Source organism: Microcaecilia unicolor, chromosome 4 (assembly GCF_901765095.1).
Source record: "Microcaecilia unicolor chromosome 4, aMicUni1.1, whole genome shotgun sequence".
NCBI lineage: Eukaryota > Metazoa > Chordata > Amphibia > Gymnophiona > Siphonopidae > Microcaecilia > Microcaecilia unicolor.
The window spans coordinates 182,704,963-182,728,528 of record NC_044034.1 but is presented as its reverse complement, the minus strand read 5'-3'; the positions used below and the strand labels follow the sequence as shown (position 1 = coordinate 182,728,528).

At 46.2% G+C, this 23,566-nt stretch overlaps 1 protein-coding gene across 3 annotated transcripts in view; it reads left to right on the top strand.

Moving 5' to 3' along the window:
* Nucleotides 1-23,566, top strand: part of COPB1 (coatomer protein complex subunit beta 1) — a 152,273-nt gene that overhangs the window by 73,558 nt on the left and 55,149 nt on the right. For all 3 annotated transcript variants that reach the window (XM_030201038.1, XM_030201040.1, XM_030201039.1), the window contains exons 7-11: nucleotides 10,112-10,249; nucleotides 11,885-12,004; nucleotides 13,038-13,145; nucleotides 13,246-13,392; nucleotides 14,379-14,524. In XM_030201038.1, the coding sequence (XP_030056898.1) occupies nucleotides 10,112-10,249; nucleotides 11,885-12,004; nucleotides 13,038-13,145; nucleotides 13,246-13,392; nucleotides 14,379-14,524 (659 nt within the window). The remainder of the gene's footprint in view (nucleotides 1-10,111; nucleotides 10,250-11,884; nucleotides 12,005-13,037; nucleotides 13,146-13,245; nucleotides 13,393-14,378; nucleotides 14,525-23,566) is intronic.

Sequence of the window (23,566 nt, the reverse complement as noted above, 5' to 3'; positions counted from 1 at the left end):
GACAGTGACCATTTTGATGAGTGGGGGAGGTGGAGCATAGTTGGAGATTAAAGGAGGACGTTAAAGCGAGTAACTTGGAAACACTTTTGACATAGCATCCAGAATCTCTGCCTAGGGTATAGCGATGCGCAGACTCTCATGGCTGCATGTCTCTGACTGGTCCATTTGGTCCAGCAGAGAATGGCGGATGCCCCATGCCGGGGGGATAACCTTTTCAGAGAGAAGGTTGAAGAATTGGTTGACCAGATCAAGAAGCATACCGATACAGCATACCGCTGTCCTCTTTTGGGTTCCAAGGCCCTGTCCTCTCCTGGTTCTCCTCTTATCTCTCCCACCGCACCTTCAGGGTACACTCGCATGGATCTTCCTCCACTCCCATCCCACTATCTGTTGTAGTTCCCCAGGGATCTGTCCTTGGACCCCTTCTTTTCTCAATCTACACCTCTTCCCTGGGCTCGCTGATCTCGTCTCATGGTTTTCAGTATAATCTTTATGCTGATGACACCCAGCTATACCTCTCCACACCTGACATCACTGCGGAGACCCAGGCCAAGGTATCGGCCTGTTTATCCGACATTGCGGCATGGATGTCCAACCGCCACCTGAAGCTGAACATGTCCAAGACCGAGCTCCTCGTCTTTCCTCCTAAACCCACTTCTCCTCTTCCTCCACTCTCTATCTCAGTTGATAACACCCTCATCCTCCCCGTCCCATCTGCCCGCAACCTCGGAGTCATCTTCGACTCCTCCCTCTCCTTCTCTGCGCATATCCAACAGACTGCCAAGACCTGTCGCTTCTTCCTCTTCAACATCAGCAAAATTCGCCCTTTCCTCTCTGAGCACACCACCAGAACTCTCGTCCACGCTCTCATTACCTCTCGCCTTGATTACTGCAACTTACTCCTCACCGGCCTCCCACTCGGCCATCTATCCCCCCTTCAATCCGTTCAGAACGCTGCCGCACATCTTATATTCCGCCAGAACCGATATACTCATATCACCCCTCTCCTCAAATCACTTCATTGGCTTCCGATCAGATATTGCATACAATTCAAGCTCCTCCTCCTTACCTACAAATGCACTCAGTCTGCGGCTCCTCACTACCTCTCCACCCTCATCTCCCCCTATGTTCCCGCCCGTAACCTCCGCTCACAGGACAAAGCCCTTCTCTCAGTACCCTTCTCCACCACTGCCAACTCCAGGCTCCGCTCATTCTGCCTTGCCTCACCCTATGCCTGGAACAATCTTCCTTTACCCATACGCCATGCCCCCTCCCTACCCATCTTCAAATCTCTGCTTAAAACTCACCTCTTCAATGCTGCCTTTGGCGCCTAACCGCTTGAGAAATATAGAATGCCCCAATCTATCCACCCTATCAGATTAACTGTTCACTCGTCCTCTATTGTACACTTGTCTTTAGATTGTTCTCTTGTCTTTTAGATTTTAAGCTCTTTGAGCAGGGACTGTCCTTCTATGTTTAAATTGTACAGCGCTGCGTAGCCCTAGTAGCGCTTTAGAAATGTTAGTAGTAGTAGATACTATGTCTTCTCTCTCCCGCCAGGCACCTTCTGCGACCACCTCCTCATCTAGGAGGTATTTTGGTGGGTCCTGGAGTGCTTCTTATGCCTTTTCTAGTCGTAGGTATTCTCCAGCGGCTCGCCAGCCTGCTCGGACTACACCCCAGCACGCTCGTTCTCGTCAACAGCGTGCGCCTAAGACCCCTGCTGCTCCCCAGCAAAAGCAAGGGACGGACCTTTGACTGGCTCCATCAGAGCATAGCCATCATAAAAGTGTCCATGCCGGACGTCTTACCGGTTGGGGGGAGGTTAAAATTTTTTCACTAAAGGTGGCCTCTCATAACCTCCTACCGTTGGGTTCTTCAAATAGTCTGGTTAGGATGCACACTCAATTTGGTGTCCAAACTTCCAAATTGCCCACCAAGAGCTTATTTGTTCAGCTCTCAGCACAAGTAGGTACTTGCAGAGGAACTCTCCGCCCTTCTAAAGACCCAAGTGGTCGAACCTGTTTCACCAGGGGAAGAGGGGCAGGGATTCTATTCTAGGTATTTCCTTGTACAAAAGAAAACAGGGGAGATGCGTCCCATCCTAGGCCTAAGGACCCTGAACAAATTCCTGGTTCGAAAAAAGTTCCGGATGGTTTCCCTAGGCACCCTTCTTCCCATGATTCAGGAGAACCCTTGTCACCTCTCATTTAGACTACTGCAATCTGCTTCTTGCTGGCCTCCCACTTAGTCACCTCTCCCCTCTCCAATCGGTTCAAAACTCTGCTGCCCGTCTCGTCTTCCTCCAGGGTCTCTTTACTCATACTACCCCTCTCCTCAAGTCGCTTCACTGGCTCTCTATCCGTTTTCGCATCCTGTTCAAACTTCTTCTACTAACATAAATGTACTCACTCTGCTGCTCCCCAGTTTCTCTCCACACTCGTCTTTCCCTACACCCCTTCCTGTGCACTCCGCTCCCTGGATAAATCCTTCTTATCTGTTCCCTTCTCCACTACTGCCAACTCCAGACTTTGCGCCTTCTGTCTCGCTGCACCCTACTCCTGGAATAAACTTCCTGAGCCCCTACGTCTTGCCCCATCCTTGGCCATCTTTAAATCTAGACTGAAAGCCCACCTCTTTGACATTGCTTTTGACTCGTAACCACTTGTAACCACTTGCCTCCACCTACCCTCCTCTCCTCTTTCCTGTACACATTAATTGATTTGCTTACTTTATTTTTGTCTATTAGATTGTAAGCTCTTTGAGCAGGGACTGTCTTTCTTCTATGTTTGTGCAGCGCTGCGTACACCTTGTAGCGCTATAAAAATGCTAAATAGTACAGTAGTAGTAGAGAACGATTGGCTATGCTCCCTGGACTGCATACACTCACATCCTGATACATCCAGCTCACAGCAGGTATCTTCGGTTTCAGTTGGGGATGCAGCACTTTCAGTACCACGTACTGCCATTTGGCCTCGTGTCAGCTCCCAGGGTGTTTACCAAATGTCTAGTGGTAGTTGCAACGTCGCTACACAGACTTGGAGTGCATGTGTTTCCTTATCTTGATGATTGACTGGTGAAGAGCACCTCGGAGGAAGGTGCTTGGGAGTCCATACGGAAGCTTGAGCTACTAGGGTTCGTAATAAACTATCCCAAATCCCATCTCCGTCCTGTCTAACAATTGGAATTCATAGGAGCCCTGATCGATACATGGACTGTTTGAGCATATCTTCCGGAGACCCGTGCGAACAACGTTCTGTCCCTCGCGTCCAAGGTTCGGACATCGCAGCAGGTCACAGCTCGGCAGATGTTGAAGTTGTTGGGCCACATGCCTTCCACAGTGTATGTTACACCCATGGCACGTCTTCACATGAGATCTGCTCAATGGACCCTGGCTTCTCAGTGGTAGCAAGCCATGAGGAGTCTAGAAGATGTCATCCGAGTGTCCCCCGAGCTGGTACGCTCTCTTCATTGGTGGATAGTTTGGTCCAATTTGACCTTGGGACTTCCATTTCAAGTTCCTCAGCCACAAAAAGTGCTGACGACGGATGCATCACTGTTGAGGTGGGGGGCTCATGTAGATGGGCTCCACACTCAAGGAGCCTGGTCCCTCCAGGAAACAGGTCTTCAGATCAACCTTCTGGAGCTCCGAGCGATCTGGAACACTCGAAAAACAGAGATCGGCTGTCCAACCAAATTATTTTAGTTCAAACAGACAATCAGGTTGTGATGTATTACACTAACAAGCAGAGGGGCACTGGATCTCGACCTGTGTGTCAGAAGCTGTCCAGATGTGGCTCTGGACACGCCGTTATGACATGTTTCTCCAAGCCACATATCTGGCAGGTGTAAACAGCCTGGCCAACAGGCTGAGCAGGGTAATGCAACCTCACGAGTGGTCTCTGAACATGGGTATAGCCCAAAAGATCTTTCGAGTGTGGGGCACCCCCTCTGTGGATGTTTTCACCACTCAACTCAATCACAAGGTCCCTCAGTTCTGTTCCAGGCTTCAGGCCCACGACAGACTAACATCAGACGCCTTCCTTCTTCATTGGGGGACAGGCCTTCTGTATGCGTATCATCCGATACCTCTAGTAGGGAAGACTTTGTTGAAACTCAAGCAAGACCATGGAACCATGATCCTGATTGCATCTTACTGGCTGCGTCAGATTTGGTTCCCCCTTCTTCTGGAATTGTCCTCCAAAGAACCGTGATTGGACTGTTTTCCAACCCTCATCATGCAGAAAGAGGAGGCGCTTCTACATACCAACCTCCAGTCTCTGGCTCTCACGGCCTGGATGTTGAGAGCCTAGAATTCGCTTCATAAGGCCTTTCGGAGGATGTCTCCTGGGTATTGCTGGCTTCCAGGAAAGATTCCACTAAGAGGTGTTACTCTTTTAAATGGAGGAGGTTGCCATCTGGTGTGACAGCAAGGCCACAGATCCCCTTTCTTGTCCTACACAGACCCTGCTTGAGTACCTTCTACACTTATCAGAGTCTGGTCTCAAGACAAACTCCATAAGGGTTCACCTTAATGCAGTTAGTGCTTATCAGCGTGTAGAAGGTAAGCCTGTCTCTGGACAACTTTTAGTTGTTCGCTTCATGAGAAGTTTGCTTTTGTCAAAGCCCTCTGTCAAATATCCGCCAGTGTCATGGGATCTCAACGTCGTTCTCACCCAGCTAATGAAAGCTCCTTTTGAGCCACCGAATTCCTGCCATCTGAAGTACTTGACCTGGAAGGTCGTTTTCTTGGTGGCTGTGAGCTTCAGGCCTTAGTAGTGGATGCACCTTATACTAAGTTTCCTCACAACAGAGTAGTCCTACTACTACTACTACTATTTAACATTTCTATTGCGCTACAAGGCATACGCAGCGCTGCACAAACATAGAAGAAAGACAGTCCCTGCTCAAAGAGCTTACAATCTAATAGACAAAAAATAAATAAAGTAATCAAATCAATTAATGTGAACAGGAAGGAAGAGAGGAGGGTAGGTGGAGGCGAGTGGTTACAAGTGGTTACGAGTCAAAAGCAATGTTAAAGAGGTGGGCTTTCAGTCTAGATTTAAAGGTGGCCAAGGATGGGGCAAGACGTAGGGGCTCAGGAAGTTTATTCCAGGCTACCCTGGCGAAAGCAGCTTGCACACCTTGGACTGCAAGAGAGCGTTGGCCTTTTACATGGAGTGGACAAAGTCCTTCAGACATTCCGCTCAGTTGTTTGTCTCTTTTGATCCCAACAGGAGGGGAGTTGCCATCGGAAAACACACCATTTCCAATTGGCTAGCAGATTGCATCTCCTTTGCTTATGCCCACGCTGGGCTTACTCTAGAGGGCTGTGTCATGGCTCAAAATGTCAGAGCCATGGCTGCGTCAGTGGCTCATTTAAAGTCAGCCTCCATTGAAGAGGTTTTCAAGGCTGCAACATTGTGAATGTGTGAAGACATCTCACTACTGCCTGGAGCAGCATACCCGACGCAACAGTCAGTTTGGGCAATTGGTGTTGCACAATCCCGCCCACCTCCCCTTGGAGTTGTTCCTTTTCTTTTATTTATGTGTTTGGATTAAACTGAGGAGCGCAGTGGGTGGGAAGGCACTCTGCGTGTGCGCGGAGCGGCATGCGTGCCAGAAGGCTCTAGCAAAATTTTTTCCTTTTTGCTATGCATTTTGCTGGTTCCTGGGCCGACACTGATTTTCGATCCACTTGTGAGAATGATCAGACTGCTGTCCTCGGAGAATACCTGCTACAGGTAAGTATCTTCACTTTACCTGAGCACATACAAAAGCAAGAAAAAAAAAGATTTAATTGGCTACAAGAAATGTTTGGAATCTGTTATTTCTGTCAAAAGTAGTGACTGAAAAGGTGTCCAAACTTTTGCACTTGCCGTGTTTACAGGTTTTTTTTGTAATTATGAATCTTTAAAAAACTGAAATTGTCTTTCTTCAATTTCTAATTCATAATTACTTTGTTTCACTTTCTACCTTGTAAAGGTTGTGTCAGCTTCCATTAACTTGCAGATTTATTGAAATAGATAATTTGACCAGGGATGCCTAAACATTCGCTCATGATTGTGTCATTTTTAAAGGGGTTCCAATTTGTTCTAAAGAACTGTTCCTGTTCTACAGTATAAATTACAAAATGATCCTAGAGCTGGATTTTTTAAAAACAATATTATAAACAATTTGTCAGTTACAGTAGTTTTAACAGAAGGAAAGGCAGGATTTTTAAAGTAGTGACACACAGTTCTGAGCTTTTTCCTTTCCAATTATAGATAGTTTAATCTTTGTATTTTTTCCTCTTTATTTTTAGTTTCCATATGTGGTAGTGAGTCATTAGATTAGCTACTCATATTTTGTAACATCAGTACACTGATGTAATATTGATTGGTAATAGAATAAATTCTTATTTCTTGGCTTAGGGTGCTGATGCAAATTCATAGCCAAAATAAATTTTAATAGATTTAAAACCTATAGTTTATTCCTGAGCCTGACATATTCAAATTGTTTTCTGATTAGGAATATCTATAAACAGTCATCCTCTTCAGATTGAACTGAATTCAGTATACAGTGGTGGAAATAAGTATTTGATCCCTTGCTGATTTTGTAAGTTTGCCCACTGACAAAGACATGAGCAGCCCATAATTGAAGGGTAGGTTATTGGTAACAGTGAGAGATAGCACATCACAAATTAAATCCGGAAAATCACATTGTGGAAAGTATATGAATTTATTTGCATTCTGCAGAGGGAAATAAGTATTTGATCCCCCACCAACCAGTAAGAGATCTGGCCCCTACAGACCAGGTAGATGCTCCAAATCAACTCGTTACCTGCATGACAGACAGCTGTCGGCAATGGTCACCTGTATGAAAGACACCTGTCCACAGTGAATCAGTCAGACTCTAACCTCTACAAAATGGCCAAGAGCAAGGAGCTGTCTAAGGATGTCAGGGACAAGATCATACACCTGCACAAGGCTGGAATGGGCTACAAAACCATCAGTAAGACGCTGGGCGAGAAGGAGACAACTGTTGGTGCCATAGTAAGAAAATGGAAGAAGTACAAAATGACTGTCAATCGACAAAGATCTGGGGCTCCACGCAAAATCTCACCTCGTGGGGTATCCTTGATCATGAGGAAGGTTAGAAATCAGCCTACAACTACAAGGGGGGAACTTGTCAATGATCTCAAGGCAGCTGGGACCACTGTCACCACGAAAACCATTGGTAACACATTACGACATAACGGATTGCAATCCTGCAGTGCCCGCAAGGTCCCCCTGCTCCGGAAGGCACATGTGACGGCCCGTCTGAAGTTTGCCAGTGAACACCTGGATGATGCCGAGAGTGATTGGGAGAAGGTGCTGTGGTCAGATGAGACAAAAATTGAGCTCTTTGGCATGAACTCAACTCGCCGTGTTTGGAGGAAGAGAAATGCTGCCTATGACCCAAAGAACACCGTCCCCACTGTCAAGCATGGAGGTGGAAATGTTATGTTTTGGGGGTGTTTCTCTGCTAAGGGCACAGGACTACTTCACCGCATCAATGGGAGAATGGATGGGGCCATGTACCGTACAATTCTGAGTGACAACCTCCTTCCCTCCGCCAGGGCCTTAAAAATGGGTCGTGGCTGGGTCTTCCAGCACGACAATGACCCAAAACATACAGCCAAGGCAACAAAGGAGTGGCTCAGGAAGAAGCACATTAGGGTCATGGAGTGGCCTAGCCAGTCACCAGACCTTAATCCCATTGAAAGCTTATGGAGGGAGCTGAAGCTGCGAGTTGCCAAGCGACAGCCCAGAACTCTTAATGATTTAGAGATGATCTGCAAAGAGGAGTGGACCAAAATTCCTCCTGACATGTGTGCAAACCTCATCATCAACTACAGAAGACGTCTGACCGCTGTGCTTGCCAACAAGGGTTTTGCCACCAAGTATTAGGTCTTGTTTGCCAGAGGGATTAAATACTTATTTCCCTCTGCAGAATGCAAATAAATTCATATACTTTCCACAATGTGATTTTCCGGATTTAATTTGTGATGTGCTATCTCTCACTGTTACCAATAACCTACCCTTCAATTATGGGCTGCTCATGTCTTTGTCAGTGGGCAAACTTACAAAATCAGCAAGGGATCAAATACTTATTTCCACCACTGTATGTTCTTCGGCTCTAGTTAGAAAAGCATTCTTGTTTGTGACTCCATTGTCTAAGTCCTTCACTCTGTGATGTTCTGCTCATTCTCAGGCTTGATCAGGGAATAGGCCATACATTTTCCTAAACTTAGAGAGGAGAGGACACAAGGAAGTCAGTCCTTTGAACAGTAAGAGATTTCTGATACCCTGAAGTCTATGGTCACAGTGTTGTTCAGGGATTATTCTGGTTCTGTCCTACAGCTATCATTAATGTTGTTTTGATGCCTTTTCTAATTTATTTTCAGTAAATATATTTATATTATTTCTTTTAAAACAAGTAGCATGCCAGTCCTTGACTGTCCTCCATTCCTCTTAATCTTTATTCTTAGTATTCTTTTTAGCTATTTTGGAAATATTTTATAACTTTTTTATTTTTAAAGTAAGTAAAAGGTAGGCATCTCTTACTCTGGCATTTCCTGTTGGTTTGAGAAATCACTTTTCCAAAGGTCACTTTCTTAGCAGTGCATTGCCTGTTTTAGAAAACTGAGCAATGCAAATACATACATCAGATGATTATTTAAGTCAGTGGTTGCCAAGTGTGGGTTGGGACAGCAGAAACAGGGCTGCTCCCTCTCCTATGGCAGTCAGCATGGTGCTTCCTCCAATGGTCGCTTTCTGTTAAACTGGAAAGCTGTGTTGAGTACTGGGGTCTATGAGCACACACTAACATACAGGGTTCTGTGCTGACTGCTGCTGTTGCCACCATCACTCCTTCTGCTGCTGTCTTCATGCTTTTGATAAGTTGGTTGGGGGTTGTGGAGGTCTTTGTTTTCATCTTCATCTGGGATCATATGACTTTTGAAGTGTTAAAATTGGGTCATGCTGGATAAAGATTTGGGAAGCACCAGTTTACGTTTATAGGAAGGTGTGGCTAGGTAAGTGGCGCTTTAAAATCTTCAGACACTATTTCCTCAGATTGTTACTTTAAAAGGAGTGAAGCCTGTGAAAACTGGGATTACTTTAATCAGTGGGATTTGAATTAGAGATTTAAGTATATGTATTGTTAAATAACTTCTGGTTTTTAAAAGAGAGAGAATGTAATTAGATGTATTATTTCTAACTAATATTGGACAATAAGTATGTTTTTCAATGAAATGATTTGACTATACACCGTATTGGCCTTGAAGAAGCCAACCAGATGATCAATGTGGAATAATGAATTAGACGAATAATATCTGGGAATAATCAGGTTAATACCACGGTTTCTTTTTCTGTTTACTGTTTAATTGATCTCCTTATCTTGTTTCACTCTCCCTATTTAGTGGTCTAAGGAAGAGAATAGAATTACCTGACTGAAATAATTCCTACATATTACTTTCTCTGTATTTCCAGCAAGTTGTTTTATCGCTTGTAAAAATGTAAATGGTTATAAATAAAAATTAAAAAATAAAAATCTTCAGACACCTTTTCCTTTTCAGCACTTGATTACATCTTATAATAGAAAGAAGCCTGATTTGATCTGCTAGTTTTGGAAGTCCCTTCTGCTTTGAGAGTAGAAGGTATACTTGGTGAGGTTGCCATTTCTGTGATCTTGCAGAAAACTGGGGTAGGCTAAGACTGGTAGCTGGGAGGAGATAGACTCATGGAATTATAGGACTAAAGCAAAGTTATTTAAGTTAGGTTCTGCAAGAAAGCATCCTGAATTCTGTCCTTTACGATGGCAACAATGTAATTGTGGCACGTTTTCATCGTTGGATGGAGTTGCTGTGGCTCTATTAACTTTGTTGACGGCTCATAAATTTTGTAGCCCATGGACAAGTGAAAGTGTGAGTTGATTCAATTAGATCACTGAGCTGGGCATAAACATTTTGTCTTTACTGCACAGGTCATATTTTCTATTTCAAGTTACTTCTTTCACCTCTTGTGTTTGTCATCCTCCTTCAGCCAGTTGGTTTTTCAAATGCTAATCATTTTGATATCCCATACAGGTCTGCCATGCTAATCCATCTGAAAGAGCTCGCTTTATTCGGTGCATTTACAACTTGCTGCAGTCTTCAAGCCCTGCGGTGAAGTATGAAGCTGCAGGGACCTTGGTTACCCTCTCTAGTGCACCAACAGCTATCAAGGTATTTTACTGTTCTAGGATTCATTTGATTGCTGTTCAATTAGGTATTTTACATGCATGCATCATTAGAATGAATCTTTGTTTGGCTTATACTGCAATGCAAATAGGATCCTCTAAAGTGAGGACATACCACATACATCCCAGGCTACATAGGAGACTTGTCTTTTGCCCACAAACCAGGTATAGGGGATTCTGGTTTACAGGAACAAATGTACCACACTCTGTCAAACCAAAGGTCCATCAAAGCCAGCATTTGATGTTTGACAGTGGCCAGCCTGGATCACATGTACCTTGTAGGATCCTAAGAAGTAAATCCATTCATTATTACCTTTGCAGAGTACTTTGGCGCCATCTGGAATTTGTTGCCGAAAAAAGTGGTTAAGGCGGTTGATTTAGCGGACTTTAAAAAAGGGTTGGACTCCTCCCTGGAGGAAAAGGCCATAGAATGTTATTGAATGGACGTGGGAATAATCCACTATTTCTGGGATGGGCGGGACAAATTGTTTGTTCTTTTGGCCGCTGTAAGAGACAGGGTGCTGGGCTCGATGGACCCTTGGTCTGTCCCGGCATGGCGATGCTTATGTACTTATGTACATTTGAGCTTTAGTCACAGAGCTCCTCATTGTGGTGTTCTCATAGTTTTAATTCATGTTGAATGCTTCACCTATCTGTCAAATCCAGAGCTGGAAAATTATGTAGTAAACTTGGCAGCAACCAAGAATTTTAAAAGCAAGGAACTTTGCTTCCCTTAACCATTTTGCACACACTTTGCTCTTTTTTTTGTTTTTCTTCTTTTGATTCTGTTCTTCCATTCTCATGCTACTCTGTCCTTTCTCTCCTAGTTGCTGTTCCCCCTTTTCTTCACTTTTGCCTCCTCATCCCAGTTTCTTTTCTCCAGCTTACTGTAGTGCCTGGACTTGACTACAGCATTGGCTCTTCTGTCCAGGATAGCAGCAGTTGCTTGGGCTTTTCCTTTGCTTTAATAGCATAAGATTGCAATTCACAGCAGGTTATTTTCTTTATTCTTCAGCATGCAGCTTTTTTTTGGGAACCAACTGTAAATATTTAAAAACCAAAAGAGGAAGTGACTTGTCATTGACCTCAAAATGAGGCAGTGAAGTAGAACACAACATGAAATAGAACAATGTGGATATATTGCAAAAACAGAGAGCTATAAATCTATTTCCTTAATATTGAAGGAAGAGAAGTCCACGAATCTGGGTTTAAAAAAGGTTTGCACAAATTCCTGGAGGAAAAGTCCATAGTCTGCTATTGAGACAGACATGGGAAAGCAACTGCTTGCCCTGGGATTGGTGGCATGGAATATTGCTGCTAATTGGGTTTCTGCCAGGTACTTGTGATCTGGCTTGACCACTGTTTGGAAAACAGGATACTGAGCTAGATGAACCATTGGTCTGACCCAGTATGGCTACTCTTATGTAATCCTGAAATTATATTAGTTTAATACAGTAACCAGCATCTTCGGAATTAATCTCAAGTTCTGATACACAATCTTCAGTATTTTTTGAATTTGCTAATGAAACATTCATAAGCGTAATTATTCATTTCCAGTCCTTTTTTAACAGATTATTTATGTTGGCAACCTGATTTACATTCTCTCTCTTTTTAAATTTAGGCTGCAGCTCAGTGTTATATTGACTTAATTATTAAGGAGAGCGATAACAATGTGAAACTTATTGTACTGGATCGCTTGGTTGAACTCAAGGACCATCCTACCCATGAACGTGTCCTGCAGGTACTCCTTTTGTCCCTGGAGATTTGTGAAGAAGGGCTTTATAGCAACTTTTTATAGTGGGAGGAGGTGAAAACCCTTTCTGACTCTTATGTATAAGAAAAGCAAGCTAGGATAGACTGCCAGTCCCCTCTTTCCAGCACCATCTGTGTGTGTAGATTTAGGTTTTAAAAGCAGTAAGAAAAGGTGCCAGCTTGAGGATTGTATAGTAGCACTATGTGTTGACTTGGAAAGATCCGAGTTTTATTCATTGGGCTGGTTTGGGTTGCATGCAGCATTCACCTTTCCTAGGGGGAGAGGGACTCTTAGCCATTACACATGGTAACATCTCATTGCTAGATTCATAGTGCATGCTGATTGGAGTTCCAAAAGGAGCTGCAGTCTATGGCTGAGGGTCCACCACTTCAATGGCTTAGCTAGACTGAAAATGAATAAGTCCTAGTTAGTTAAGAGAAAGCTTATGGTGCTGTGGCCCAGTTTCAATTGAACAGGAAGCTCATAGGAGCAGGAGGAAACTGCCATTGAGGGGTGAAAATGAATTACTTTTTTTTGAAATTCTAAAGTGTGTAAGTTAACTTTTACTGCCTGTCTTTGCCAAGAAATCCTGTGGTGATTAATTTAAGCCTCTCAGATGTTTTAGTGCCTGCCTTTGTCCGGCACTGAAATGTACATCAAGGGCATAGTATGGGGTCTCTGTCCTGCACTGGCAAAATGTACATCAGGGGCATACTATGGGGTCTTTGCCCCACACTGGTGAAATGTACCTCGGGGGCATGCTGTGGGATGTCTACCCCACACTGTCAAAATGTACACTAGAGGCATGCTTTGGTGTCTCTACCTTGCACTGCTGAAATGTGCATCAGAGGCATGCTGTGGGGGTCTCTGCCCCATACTGCTGAAATTTCTTCAGGGACATTATGTAGGTTGATGCAGCAATTATGGTATTGAAAAGAACTACTTGTTTTCTTGTCATCACGCCCTAGTTTGGAAATGTTATGAAACTTCCATGAATTCACATTGCTCACTTCTCTTTCAGGATTTGGTTATGGACATACTGCGTGTATTGACAACCCCAGATCTAGAAGTTAGGAAGAAAACACTTCAGTTAGCCCTTGATCTTGTGTCATCCCGAAATGTTGAAGAGGTAGCATTGTCTCATACTGTTTTGTTTTATTTATATTTATTTTTTTCATTTCCATAATGTGTGGATGAAAATGATATTTATTGTCCTTATTTTATTCTAGTTGGTCATTGTTTTGAAGAAAGAAGTGATTAAGACAAATAATGTTACAGAACATGAAGATACAGACAAATACAGACAATTGCTTGTTCGGACTCTGCACTCCTGTAGTGTTCGATTTCCAGATATGGCTGCAAATGTTATACCAGTGGTATGCAAGTTTTAAACAACACATTGAAACAATCGATGAAATAACCTAGCTAACAATTATTCTTGTCTGCAAACATGGAGTAATATCTAGCAGTATCTACATATTGATGGAGATCAATCTCAATAATAGTGCCTTGCTTGAGAAGTTGACAATTAAGCATGCTGTTCCTACATCAAGTGCAGTTAGCATAGCTTTTCACAGTTACCTGATCTGAGTAGTGGTGCCAGATCTAATGGGGAGCATTAGTCACTCTTTACCTGCTGTTTATGTAATGTTTAAGATTTCGTGCAAGGCTTGTGACCTTTTTGACATGTTGAACTGTTCCTTACATTCTGGTTCATAGATCTGGTTTATATAAAATCCTCCCAGTCTGCCCATTTTCCTTCCTATTGCATTGCTGTAACCTCCAGTTGATGTCTGTCTTCCCCCTTTATATTTTACTAGCCGTTGAGCCCGTGAAAATGGGCTACTTTTGGAATGGGGGGGGGGGTTTCGGAGCCCCCCCCCCCCGGAGTTGCCGCCGCCCCTCCACCTGGCCCGAGCAGCACTGTAAACTTACATCAGCACGCAGCAGCAGGCACATCAGCAAAGCTGCCGTCGGGGCGGGCTTCCTTCTCTGCCTTGCTGTGTCCCGCCCTCATGTGACGTAACGTCGGCGAGGGCGGGGCAAAGGCAGAGAAGGAAGCCCGATGGCAGCTTTGCTGATGTGCCTGCTGCTGCGTGCTGATGTAAGTTCACAGTGCTCGGGCCAGATGGAGGGGCGGCGGTGACTCCGGGGGAAGGGGGGAGCGGTTCCGACGTCTGCAGCATGCCAGTAGAGACTTCCCTCTCTGTCCCGCCCCCATCATCACGTATTGAAGCGGGGGCGGGGCAGAGAGGGAAGTCTCTACTGCGCATTTGCGAGTGAGTACGGTCACTCGCCGTTTATATGTTTGATAGGTACAGTCTTTGTTTTACATGCTGCCTTCTGTGGTCTTTTATTTCAGCTGATGGAGTTTCTCAGTGATAATAATGAAGCTGCAGCTGCTGATGTCTTAGAGTTTGTTCGGGAAGCCATTCAGCGATTTGATGGTCTCCGACCACTTATTGTTGAGAAGATGCTTGAAGTATTTCAATCCATCAAATCTGTCAAGTAGGTTTAAATATTTTGGTTGTATGTAAACATGTGTCTGAGGTTCCTGTAATGAGCTGCTTTAATACCTTGTTTCTCATCATAGATATTAAGGTCAGCAAGAGTGAACAAGCAGCAGGATCTTCTTTTTAGAGAGTCTTAACTCCGTAGGGAAATCAGAACTTTCGTTATTGATATTGTTTGGCATTTAACGCGATCCTGGAGGGCTGCAACCCAGTCAAGTTTTCAGGATTCCCCCAATGAATATACACTAGATCTATTTGCATGCACTACCCCCATTGTATGCAAATAGATCTCATGCACATTCATTTTGGAAATCCTGAAAATCCGACTGGGTTGGGGCCTGAGGGCTGCCCACCCCTTGAACTAAATGCTTGACCTGTTTTCTTTATTTTGAAAGTTCATGAAGTTAGCAGGTGAAGGGAGTAGTATTTTGGATCTTTGGATGACTTGAAAGCAAAGTATTTTGTTTCTCCAAATCATGTCATACTAATCACCAGCCTCTTTTCACATTGAGTAGTAAAGTACTATGAATAATACATTTTATTTAATTTAAAATGCATTTTATCTTGGGCAAGATAGCTTTTGACAAAATATTGGAAGGAAGAATCATTCATTCATTTAAATGAATTTATCTCCTATTTATCAATTATTCCTAGGCAAGTTGGTTGGAATATTCATAAAAAAATAACACAAAAGAAAATGGATGTAATCCATTGCTTTTAAAGTTTCACCATGAGAACTCTATACTTTCAAGGTATTTCATATAACTGAGTTGTCTGTATGTGACAGGCACTATTAAAAGGAGTGAAAGAATAAGCTAGTGGTTAGAACACCTATCCGAATCCCGGTTCAAATCCTGCTGCTTCTCCTTGTGGTCTTGGGGAAGGTCCAAGATCGATTGGCTCTGGTACAAAATTGGATTGTAAGCCCTCAGAGGATAGGGATATACCTAGTGTATCTGAGTGTAACACTTCCTTGTCATCAAGCAGATGAAGCCATTACGTATGGGTTATGTCCATCAACCAGCAGGGGAGATAGAGAGCACTCAAACTTTCTCAGTGCCCTCTTGGCCAGCTAGCTCCACTGCCTCTTCAGTATTCTCTATCTCCCCTAGCAGGGTGGCTGCAGCTTCTTAGAGCTCCAGAAAAATCTGCCGGGAGGTGGTTCCTGGCTTGCCAGTTGTTAACCGGGGTGTTGGAGGCTATAGCAGCTTCACTTTAAAGGCACATAGGTTAGCCCTTTCCCTGCCTTACCCATACCTCTATGGATGTGGACATATTGCATTGCTTTCCCTGTCCTTACCCACCAACAGTGGATGCAGGCATATAGGTTCGCCCTTTCCCTGCCTTTCCCACTCATCTGAGCCTCCGGAGTCTTCAATACCTCTGCTTTCCTCACAGCTTAAAAAAAAAAAAAAAAAAGTCGTGTCGCGTTTTTAAACGCAGAGACGCTGGAACAGAGGTTTTTGACCTGATTTTCAGCAGGATCGTAGTTGTACGCTAGATCCTTTGAGGTAAGAGTGTTTTCCAACTCCTCCGGGGTGGGCCCGCGATCGGGGCGATTTTGGCGCAAAACCGTCATTTTGGATTTTACCGCCGTTTTTCGGCGATGGCTGCGGACAATGTAAAGCGCTGTTCCACGTGTGGCAAGCGCAAATCAGCAGCAGGGCTCTGTAAATCGTGCTGTACAGGCGTAGGAGCCGGCCCGAGCATGGCGAGCGATGTTTCTTCCCGCTCTGAGCTGGTAGCGGGCGCCATTTTGCTTACACCGCATGGCGCGGCCTCCGTGGACATGGAGAGACCTGAGCCGGGTGGGGCACCTCGAGATGAGGTTATTTCAGGAGTGGCTAGCACCGGACAGGATTTGGGTGCCCAGGGTGAGATTTTCTCCCCGGATTTTGTGCTTTTGCTGCATAAAGCATACATGATGAAAAGAGCCCTCCCTCAAGGGTCGCCTAAGGCCCCTTTGATTGCCCCCCCGATGGATTCTGGCCTGGGACTGCCCAGTGAGGTTTTCCCGGATGATTGGCCCAAAGTTAAGCGCAGAAGGGTTAATTCCCCTTCAGATTGTGGTGCACCTTTCCCCCTCCCCCCCTGTGGTCGGGGTGTGAGGATTCGGAGAACTCTGACAGACGTTCTTGGTCTGAGGAACCGGAGTCAGGTGCGGATTTACCACAGGATCTGGATGATCCCTCCGCGGTGAGGATTTTCCACCGTGATGAGCTGCCAGCGCTTATTTCAGATACCCTGCAGGCCCTCTCTATTGAAGATCCTGACAGTGGCATGGCCTCCTCGGGTAATCCTAGGATGGCTAGTACCAAGAAAGCTGCTCGGGCCTTCCCTTTGCATGACTCCATCCTAGAGCTTGTGTTGGCTCAGTGGGCTGACCCCGAGGGACCTTTGAGAGTTTCCAGGGCTATGGGGCAGTTATACCCTCTGCGTGAGGGGCATATGGCTCGTTTTCAAATGCCTACAGTGGATGCCCTAGTCACTGCGGTGACAAAGAGAACTACCCTCCCTGTTGAAGGAGGTGTTGCCCTGAAGGATGTTCAAGACCGTAGGCTGGAAACAGCATTGAAACGGTCCTTTGAAATTGCAGGTCTCACTGTTCGGGCGTCTGCATGCAGGTGTTATGCTGCTAGAGCCTGCCTAGCTTGGCTGCAACAGGCAGTGGCACAGCCCGGAGATGGAGCGGAGCCCTTCTTGGATGTGGCTCCGCGGATGGAGGTGGCCTTGTCCTTTCTGGCTGATGCTCTTTATGACCTTGTCAGAGCTTCGGCTAAACAAATGGCAGTAGCAGTGGCGGCTCGCCGTCGTCTGTGGCTGCGACACTGGGCAGCGGACATGGCCTCTAAGCAAAGGTTGGTGAAGTTGCCTTTTCAAGGACTTCTCCTATTTGGTGAGGAGTTGGAGAAAATTGTGAAAGGCTTGGGTGATCCAAAACCCCAGCGCTTGCCCGAAGATAGGCAGAGGCCTTCCTCTAAGGGCCAGGCGGTCCACTCCTCGTACAGACCTCGCTTCCGTGAAGCTAGAAGGTACCGCCCGGGGCGTTCGGCTGGGTTCACTTCACGTGCCCGTGGTCAGCAGAGGAACTCCTTTCGCTCGGACAAGCGTTCCGCAGCTGGTGGCTCAAGGCCAGGAGTTCAGGGGCGACCCTCTCAATGATGGTGCGCCGGCCCTCTCCTCGATACCTGTCATCGGAGGACAACTTTCCCTCTTTGCCGAGGAGTGGGCCAAGATTTCCTCAGATCAGTGGGTTCTGGACCTGATCGGAGATGGATACAGAATAGAATTCAACGCCCCAGTAAGAGACGTGTTTGTTGAGTCCCGATGCGGTTCTGCCGTCAAACGGGCGGCGGTGGAGGAGACTTTACAAGGTCTGATTCAGTTAGGGGCGGTGACCCCGGTGCCTCCCGCCGAGCAAGGCTGCGGCCGATACTCCATCTACTTTGTGGTGCCGCGAAAAGGTGGGTTCTTTCGCCCTATTCTGGACTTAAAAGAAGTGAACAAGTCCCTGAGAGTGCGGCATTTCCACATGGAATCCCTGCGCTCCATCATTGCGGCGGTTCAGCCAGGAGAGTTTCTCACGTCTCTAGACCTGAAAGAAGCTTACTTGCACATACCGATTTGGCCCCCGCACCAGAAGTTTCTGAGGTTTGCGGTGTTGGGAAAACATTTCCAGTTCCGGGCCTTGCCTTTTGGCCTCGCCACAGCTCCCCGAACCTTTTTGAAGGAAATGGTGGTAGTAGCTGCTTTTCTCAGGCGAGAAGGTATCAGGGTTCACCCGTACCTAGACGACTGGCTCATCAGAGCAGACTCTGCAACAGAGAGCTTACAAGCTACAGCCAGAGTGGTCTCAGTACTGCAATCTCTAGGCTGGGTCGTCAATATGGCCAAAAGTCACCTGATCCCTTCACAATCTCTAGAATTTTGGGGGGCCAGGTTCGACACAGTCTCGGGTTATGTGTTCCTACCCGAGCTAAGGCGGTGCAAGCTTCAGAATCAGGTCCGTCTGCTCCTGAGGATGCCCCGCCCGCGAGCTTGGGACATTGTCCAGCTGCTGGGATCGATGACAGCCACGATGGAAGTGGTCCCCTGGGCGAGAGCGCACCTGAGACCGCTACAGTATTCCCTACTCCAGAGATGGTCTCCAATTTCTCAGGATTACCAATGCAGACTCTCTTGGCTCCCTGCGGCCCGACTCAGCATGGAGTGGTGGCTCTCGGACAGCATGCTGCGGCGAGGAATGCCGCTGACGCTCCCCATTTGGTGCCTAGTGGTAACGGATGCCAGCCTGAAGGGCTGGGGCGCACATTGCAAGGGCAAGCATGCCCAGGGTCTATGGACACCCGAGGAGTCGGAGTGGTCTATCAACCGCCTAGAGTTGAAAGCGGTGTTTCAGGCGCTTCTGGCTTTTCAAGTGACCCTGGAAGGATTGGCTGTCAGAGTGATGTCGGACAACATGACAACAGTGGCCTATATAAATCGACAAGGCGGAACAAGGTGCAGAGCACTAGCCGCGCAGGCCGAATTGATTTGCCACTGGGCCGAGCTGCATCTTCAGTGTCTGTCGGCAGTTCATATTGCAGGTCAGAGCAATGTGCAGGCCGATTATCTGAGCAGGCATCAGATCGATCCAGCAGAATGGAATCTGGCAGACGAAGTATTCCTGCAGATCTGTGCCAAATGGGGCAAGCCCGTGATGGATCTCATGGCGACAAGTTCCAGTGCCAAAGTCCCGTGCTTCTTCAGCAGACGGAGAGATCCTCGCTCGGCGGGGTTGGATGCCTTGGCTCAACCCTGGCCTCCGGGTCTTCTTTATGTGTTTCCCCCATGGCCCTTGATAGGGCGCCTGCTCTTGCGGATTCGGCTGCACCCAGGAGAAGTGGTCCTCATCGCCCCGGATTGGCCAAGGAGACCTTGGTATGCAGACCTCCGACAGATGCTCCTGGAGGCTCCTCTGCTGTTACCTCTGGTACCGAACCTGTTGACTCAGGGTCCGGTAGCCATGGAGGACGCCTGCCGCTTTGGTCTTACGGCATGGCTATTGAGAGGGCGCAATTGAGGGATAAAGGTTATTCCAATAACGTGATTACCACTCTCCTGCAAGCCCGCAAGCGGTCCACTTCCGTAGCTTATGCTAGGATTTGGTGCCTGTTTGAGTCTTGGTGTGCTTCCAGAGCCATTGCACCAATGCGGGCTCCTGTCTCGCCGATTCTGGACTTTTTGCAGGAAGGTGTACAAAAAGGCTTGGCCTATAATTCCCTGCGGGTGCAAGTGGCAGCGTTGGCCTCCCTTCGTGGTAAGGTGGGAGGCGTGTCTTTGGCTGCTCATCCAGATGTGGCACAGTTTCTTAGAGGGGTGCTTCGGCTCCGACCTCCCGTGCGAGCACCCTGTCCAGCTTGGAACCTGGGGCTAGTTTTGAAAGCCCTGCAGGCATCTCCTTTTGAGCCGCTTCGGTGAGTATCGGAGAAGGATTTGACACTGAAGGCCGTTTTTCTGGTGGCCATTACCTCGGCGAGACGGGTGTCAGAGCTCCAGGCGCTGTCCTGTAGAGACCCATTTCTGCAATTTTCAGAGTCCGGAGTCACGGTTCGGACCGTGCCTTCCTTTATGCCTAAGGTGGTTTCAGCGTTTCACCTAAACCAGCCTATTTTCTTGCCCTCTTTTTCAGAGGAAGAGTTTCCAGAATCTTTTGGGCAGCTGCACCTTTTGGATGTGCGCAGGACTCTGCTGCAGTATCTGCGAGTTACTAACTCTTTCAGGACTTCTGATCATCTGTTTGTTTTACTATCAGGTTCTCGCAGAGGGTCTCCAGCGTCTAAGGCCACTATTGCCCGCTGGCTCAAAGAGACTATCTTTTCAGCTTATCTGCTGGCTGGCCGGGTGCTGCCTGTAGCCTTTAAGGCGCATTCTACTAGAGCGATTTCTTCCTCTTGGGCTGAAACTGGAGCACTCTCTCGTCAAGAGATATGCAGTGCAGCAACATGGGCTTCTAAGCTCTCTTTTGTCCGACATTACAGGCTGCATGTGGCTGCCAGGAGGGATGCGCGTTTTGGAGCACAAGTGCTAGCGAGTGGTGTGGCTTGTTCCCACCCTATCTAGGGATTGCTTTGTTACATCCCATACGTAATGGCTTCATCTGCTTGATGACAAGGAAGGGAAAATTAGGTTCTTACCTTGGTAATTTTCTTTCCTTTAGTCATAGCAGATGAAGCCATGAGCCCTCCCTGTATGATTGTCTGTATGCTGTGAATCTGTTTTTTCAGGTTCTGTTCTAATTTCCTGAAGTTCCTTCCTTGGGAGAAAGTTGGAAAACAATCTTCAGGATTCATGTTCAGTTTAAATTTAGGAGGATGTGTTCATTCCCTCCAGTATGTTTTTTGGAGGATGTGTTGATTCCCTCCAGGAGGCGCGTGTGTTCCCCTCCAGTTCTATAAATAGGAGGATGAGTTCATTCCCTCCAGTGTGTTGGGAGGATGTGTGATTCCCTCCAGGAGGTGTGTGTGTTCCCCTCCACTTCTACAATAAGGAGGATGAGTTTATTCCCTCCAGGAGGATGTGCATTCCCTCCTTTATGAGTTCATGCCCTTGTGATGGGCCATCGTTCGCTGTGAGGAAAGCTCTTGTGATTCCCATTGCGGTTTGCCATACTGCTTTGGAAGCTTCAAATACTGAAGAGGCAGTGGAGCTAGCTGGCCAAGAGGGCACTGAGAAAGTTTGAGTGCTCTCTATCTCCCCTGCTGGTTGATGGACATAACCCATACGTAATGGCTTCATCTGCTATGACTAAAGGAAAGAAAATTACCAAGGTAAGAACCTAATTTTCCCTTTGAGCTACTACTGAGAAAAGGGCAAGCTAAATCCAAATAAATAAAAAGGAAAATTGTTACTTGGCACTTTTAATTTGCCACCTTGTAACTTATATACAGCATGATCTTTAGCACCCAGTATATTTCCAGGGGTTTCCTGTGTGTATATAGACTTAACCCACTCCAGCTTTGCATCATGTAATCTCAGAAGCTATGACTATTGTAACAGAACAGAGGGTTGCCTAGGCAAAAGTGTAGCATTTTCAGGTTTAGTTTCTGTACTGTAATAAGATGATGGTATCGAGGTCAAATTGAATTTTCTGGGATATTTTATGATGAATTAGGGGCCCTTTTACTAAGGCACGTAAAAATGGCCTGCACTAGTGTAGGCACATGTTTTGGATGCGTTCCGGTCCATTTTTCAGTGGGCCTGGAAAAAAGGTTGTTTTTTTTTTTGTGACCGAAAATGGACGTGGCCAAAATTAAAACCAGCGCACATCCATTTTCAGCCTGAGACCTTACTGCCATCCATTGACTTGGCGCTAAGGTATCATGCGCTAACCGGGCGGTAAGCATCAGCATGTATACACTTCTGATTACCGCTGGTGAAGTGTCACATGGTAGAAAATATTGTCTACTACATGTTTTGGACCTGCGTCAAAAATGGAATTACTGCCCTGAGCCTTAGTAAAAGGGCCCCTTAGGGAATAGTTAGAATACTGTGTGTGCTTAGAGCAAAATGTACAGAGGTAAGTTGTGTTTATAATTCTAATGTAACCAGAATAAAATATATATCTTATCTGACCCTGGGAGTCTGGGGAGGCTCTGGGGGTTAGTGCTCTGCTGGTGGTGGGTCCACCAAGGAGATTGAGTTGCCAACGCGACCTGTGGGTTCCGGACCGGCCTGTGATTAAGGGAAGTTGTGAGGGAGCCGGGCAAGACTGGTAGGAGAGTCCTCGGACCTATGGAGGCGTGCTGGGGATCGCTGTAGATGTGCACGGCAGTGGGGAGGTGCGGTGACATCATTGGCGATGTCGTGCGTGCATGCTCGCTACAGAAAATGCCCAATGGCTCTGAAGGTGTACCGTAGCCTCAGGAACGCTGCACCACCAATTATTTAGTTAAAAATATTGCGGGGATTGTTTGTTTTGACCCAGAAAGGGTCCAGTTTATATGGGTCCATACTTATTTAATTGGCATGATCGCACATGTGCAAATTCACGCGTGTATGGTACACTTTTAATTGAAGCCCAAAGCTTGCTGGGAAGAGGGTGGGGTCTCTGTTTGGTGACCTGGATGACCCTTAAATGACGTAAAAAATTGCGCATGCTTAGGTCTAAGAAGACCTGCACTGACACTGGCAACTTTAAAACAAATATTAAATTTTAAAAGTGTGTGTAAGGGTTTTGGTATAAGAATTCAGGTGTGGGAATCCTGTATATCTGTGCTATGGGTTTGTTTAGATCCTGTTTGCTTGCAAATTTGTTTTGATAGAGTTCTATTTTGGGTATCTGGGGGGTCTAATTAAATGCAGATTTTTACACATTAGAGCACTGCTTTGATCTGAATTATATAGTTTAAATTCAAAAACAAAGGTTTTAAGTAATATTACATCCTTACGACTGAATATTATATCTTGTCCTGATATCTTTGTTATGTTGATCTTTCAATCCACTTCCAATCCAATATGATTTACTTATGCACTCTTATCTACTATAATAAAACTCACCCTCAACATTCTGAAGACAACGTTCTGAAGTCACTCAGTCACTCACTGAAGGGTTCATGGATTCATGGTGGTGAAGCCACAACACTGACCATGTCTCTCTGCCCCGCCCTCGCATGACGGACCAATCAGAAAAAACACCCTCAACATTCTGAAACACAAAGGACCATCACAACACCGTTCCCAGGCAACACTAGGCAACGTAAGACGGACCAATCAGAGGAAACTACGTGACAATAAGGGAGGAGCATTCCCCAGCAGAATGGCTCATTATCTGTGCAGCACGGAGAGCACAGAACCACCGCTGGAACGAGAGAAGAATATTCCTGCTGTGGGTATGTGCAAAAATAGACCGGGGGAGGGGGGGGGGGAGAAATTTTTAAATGCCTAATGCCAGTACTGAAGAGTGCCAGAGGGCCTATAGCACAGACTATATTTGGGATCGCTTGACATGGAGTCAGAGGAGCAGGAAAACAACGTGCCCGTCACCATCTGGGACGTG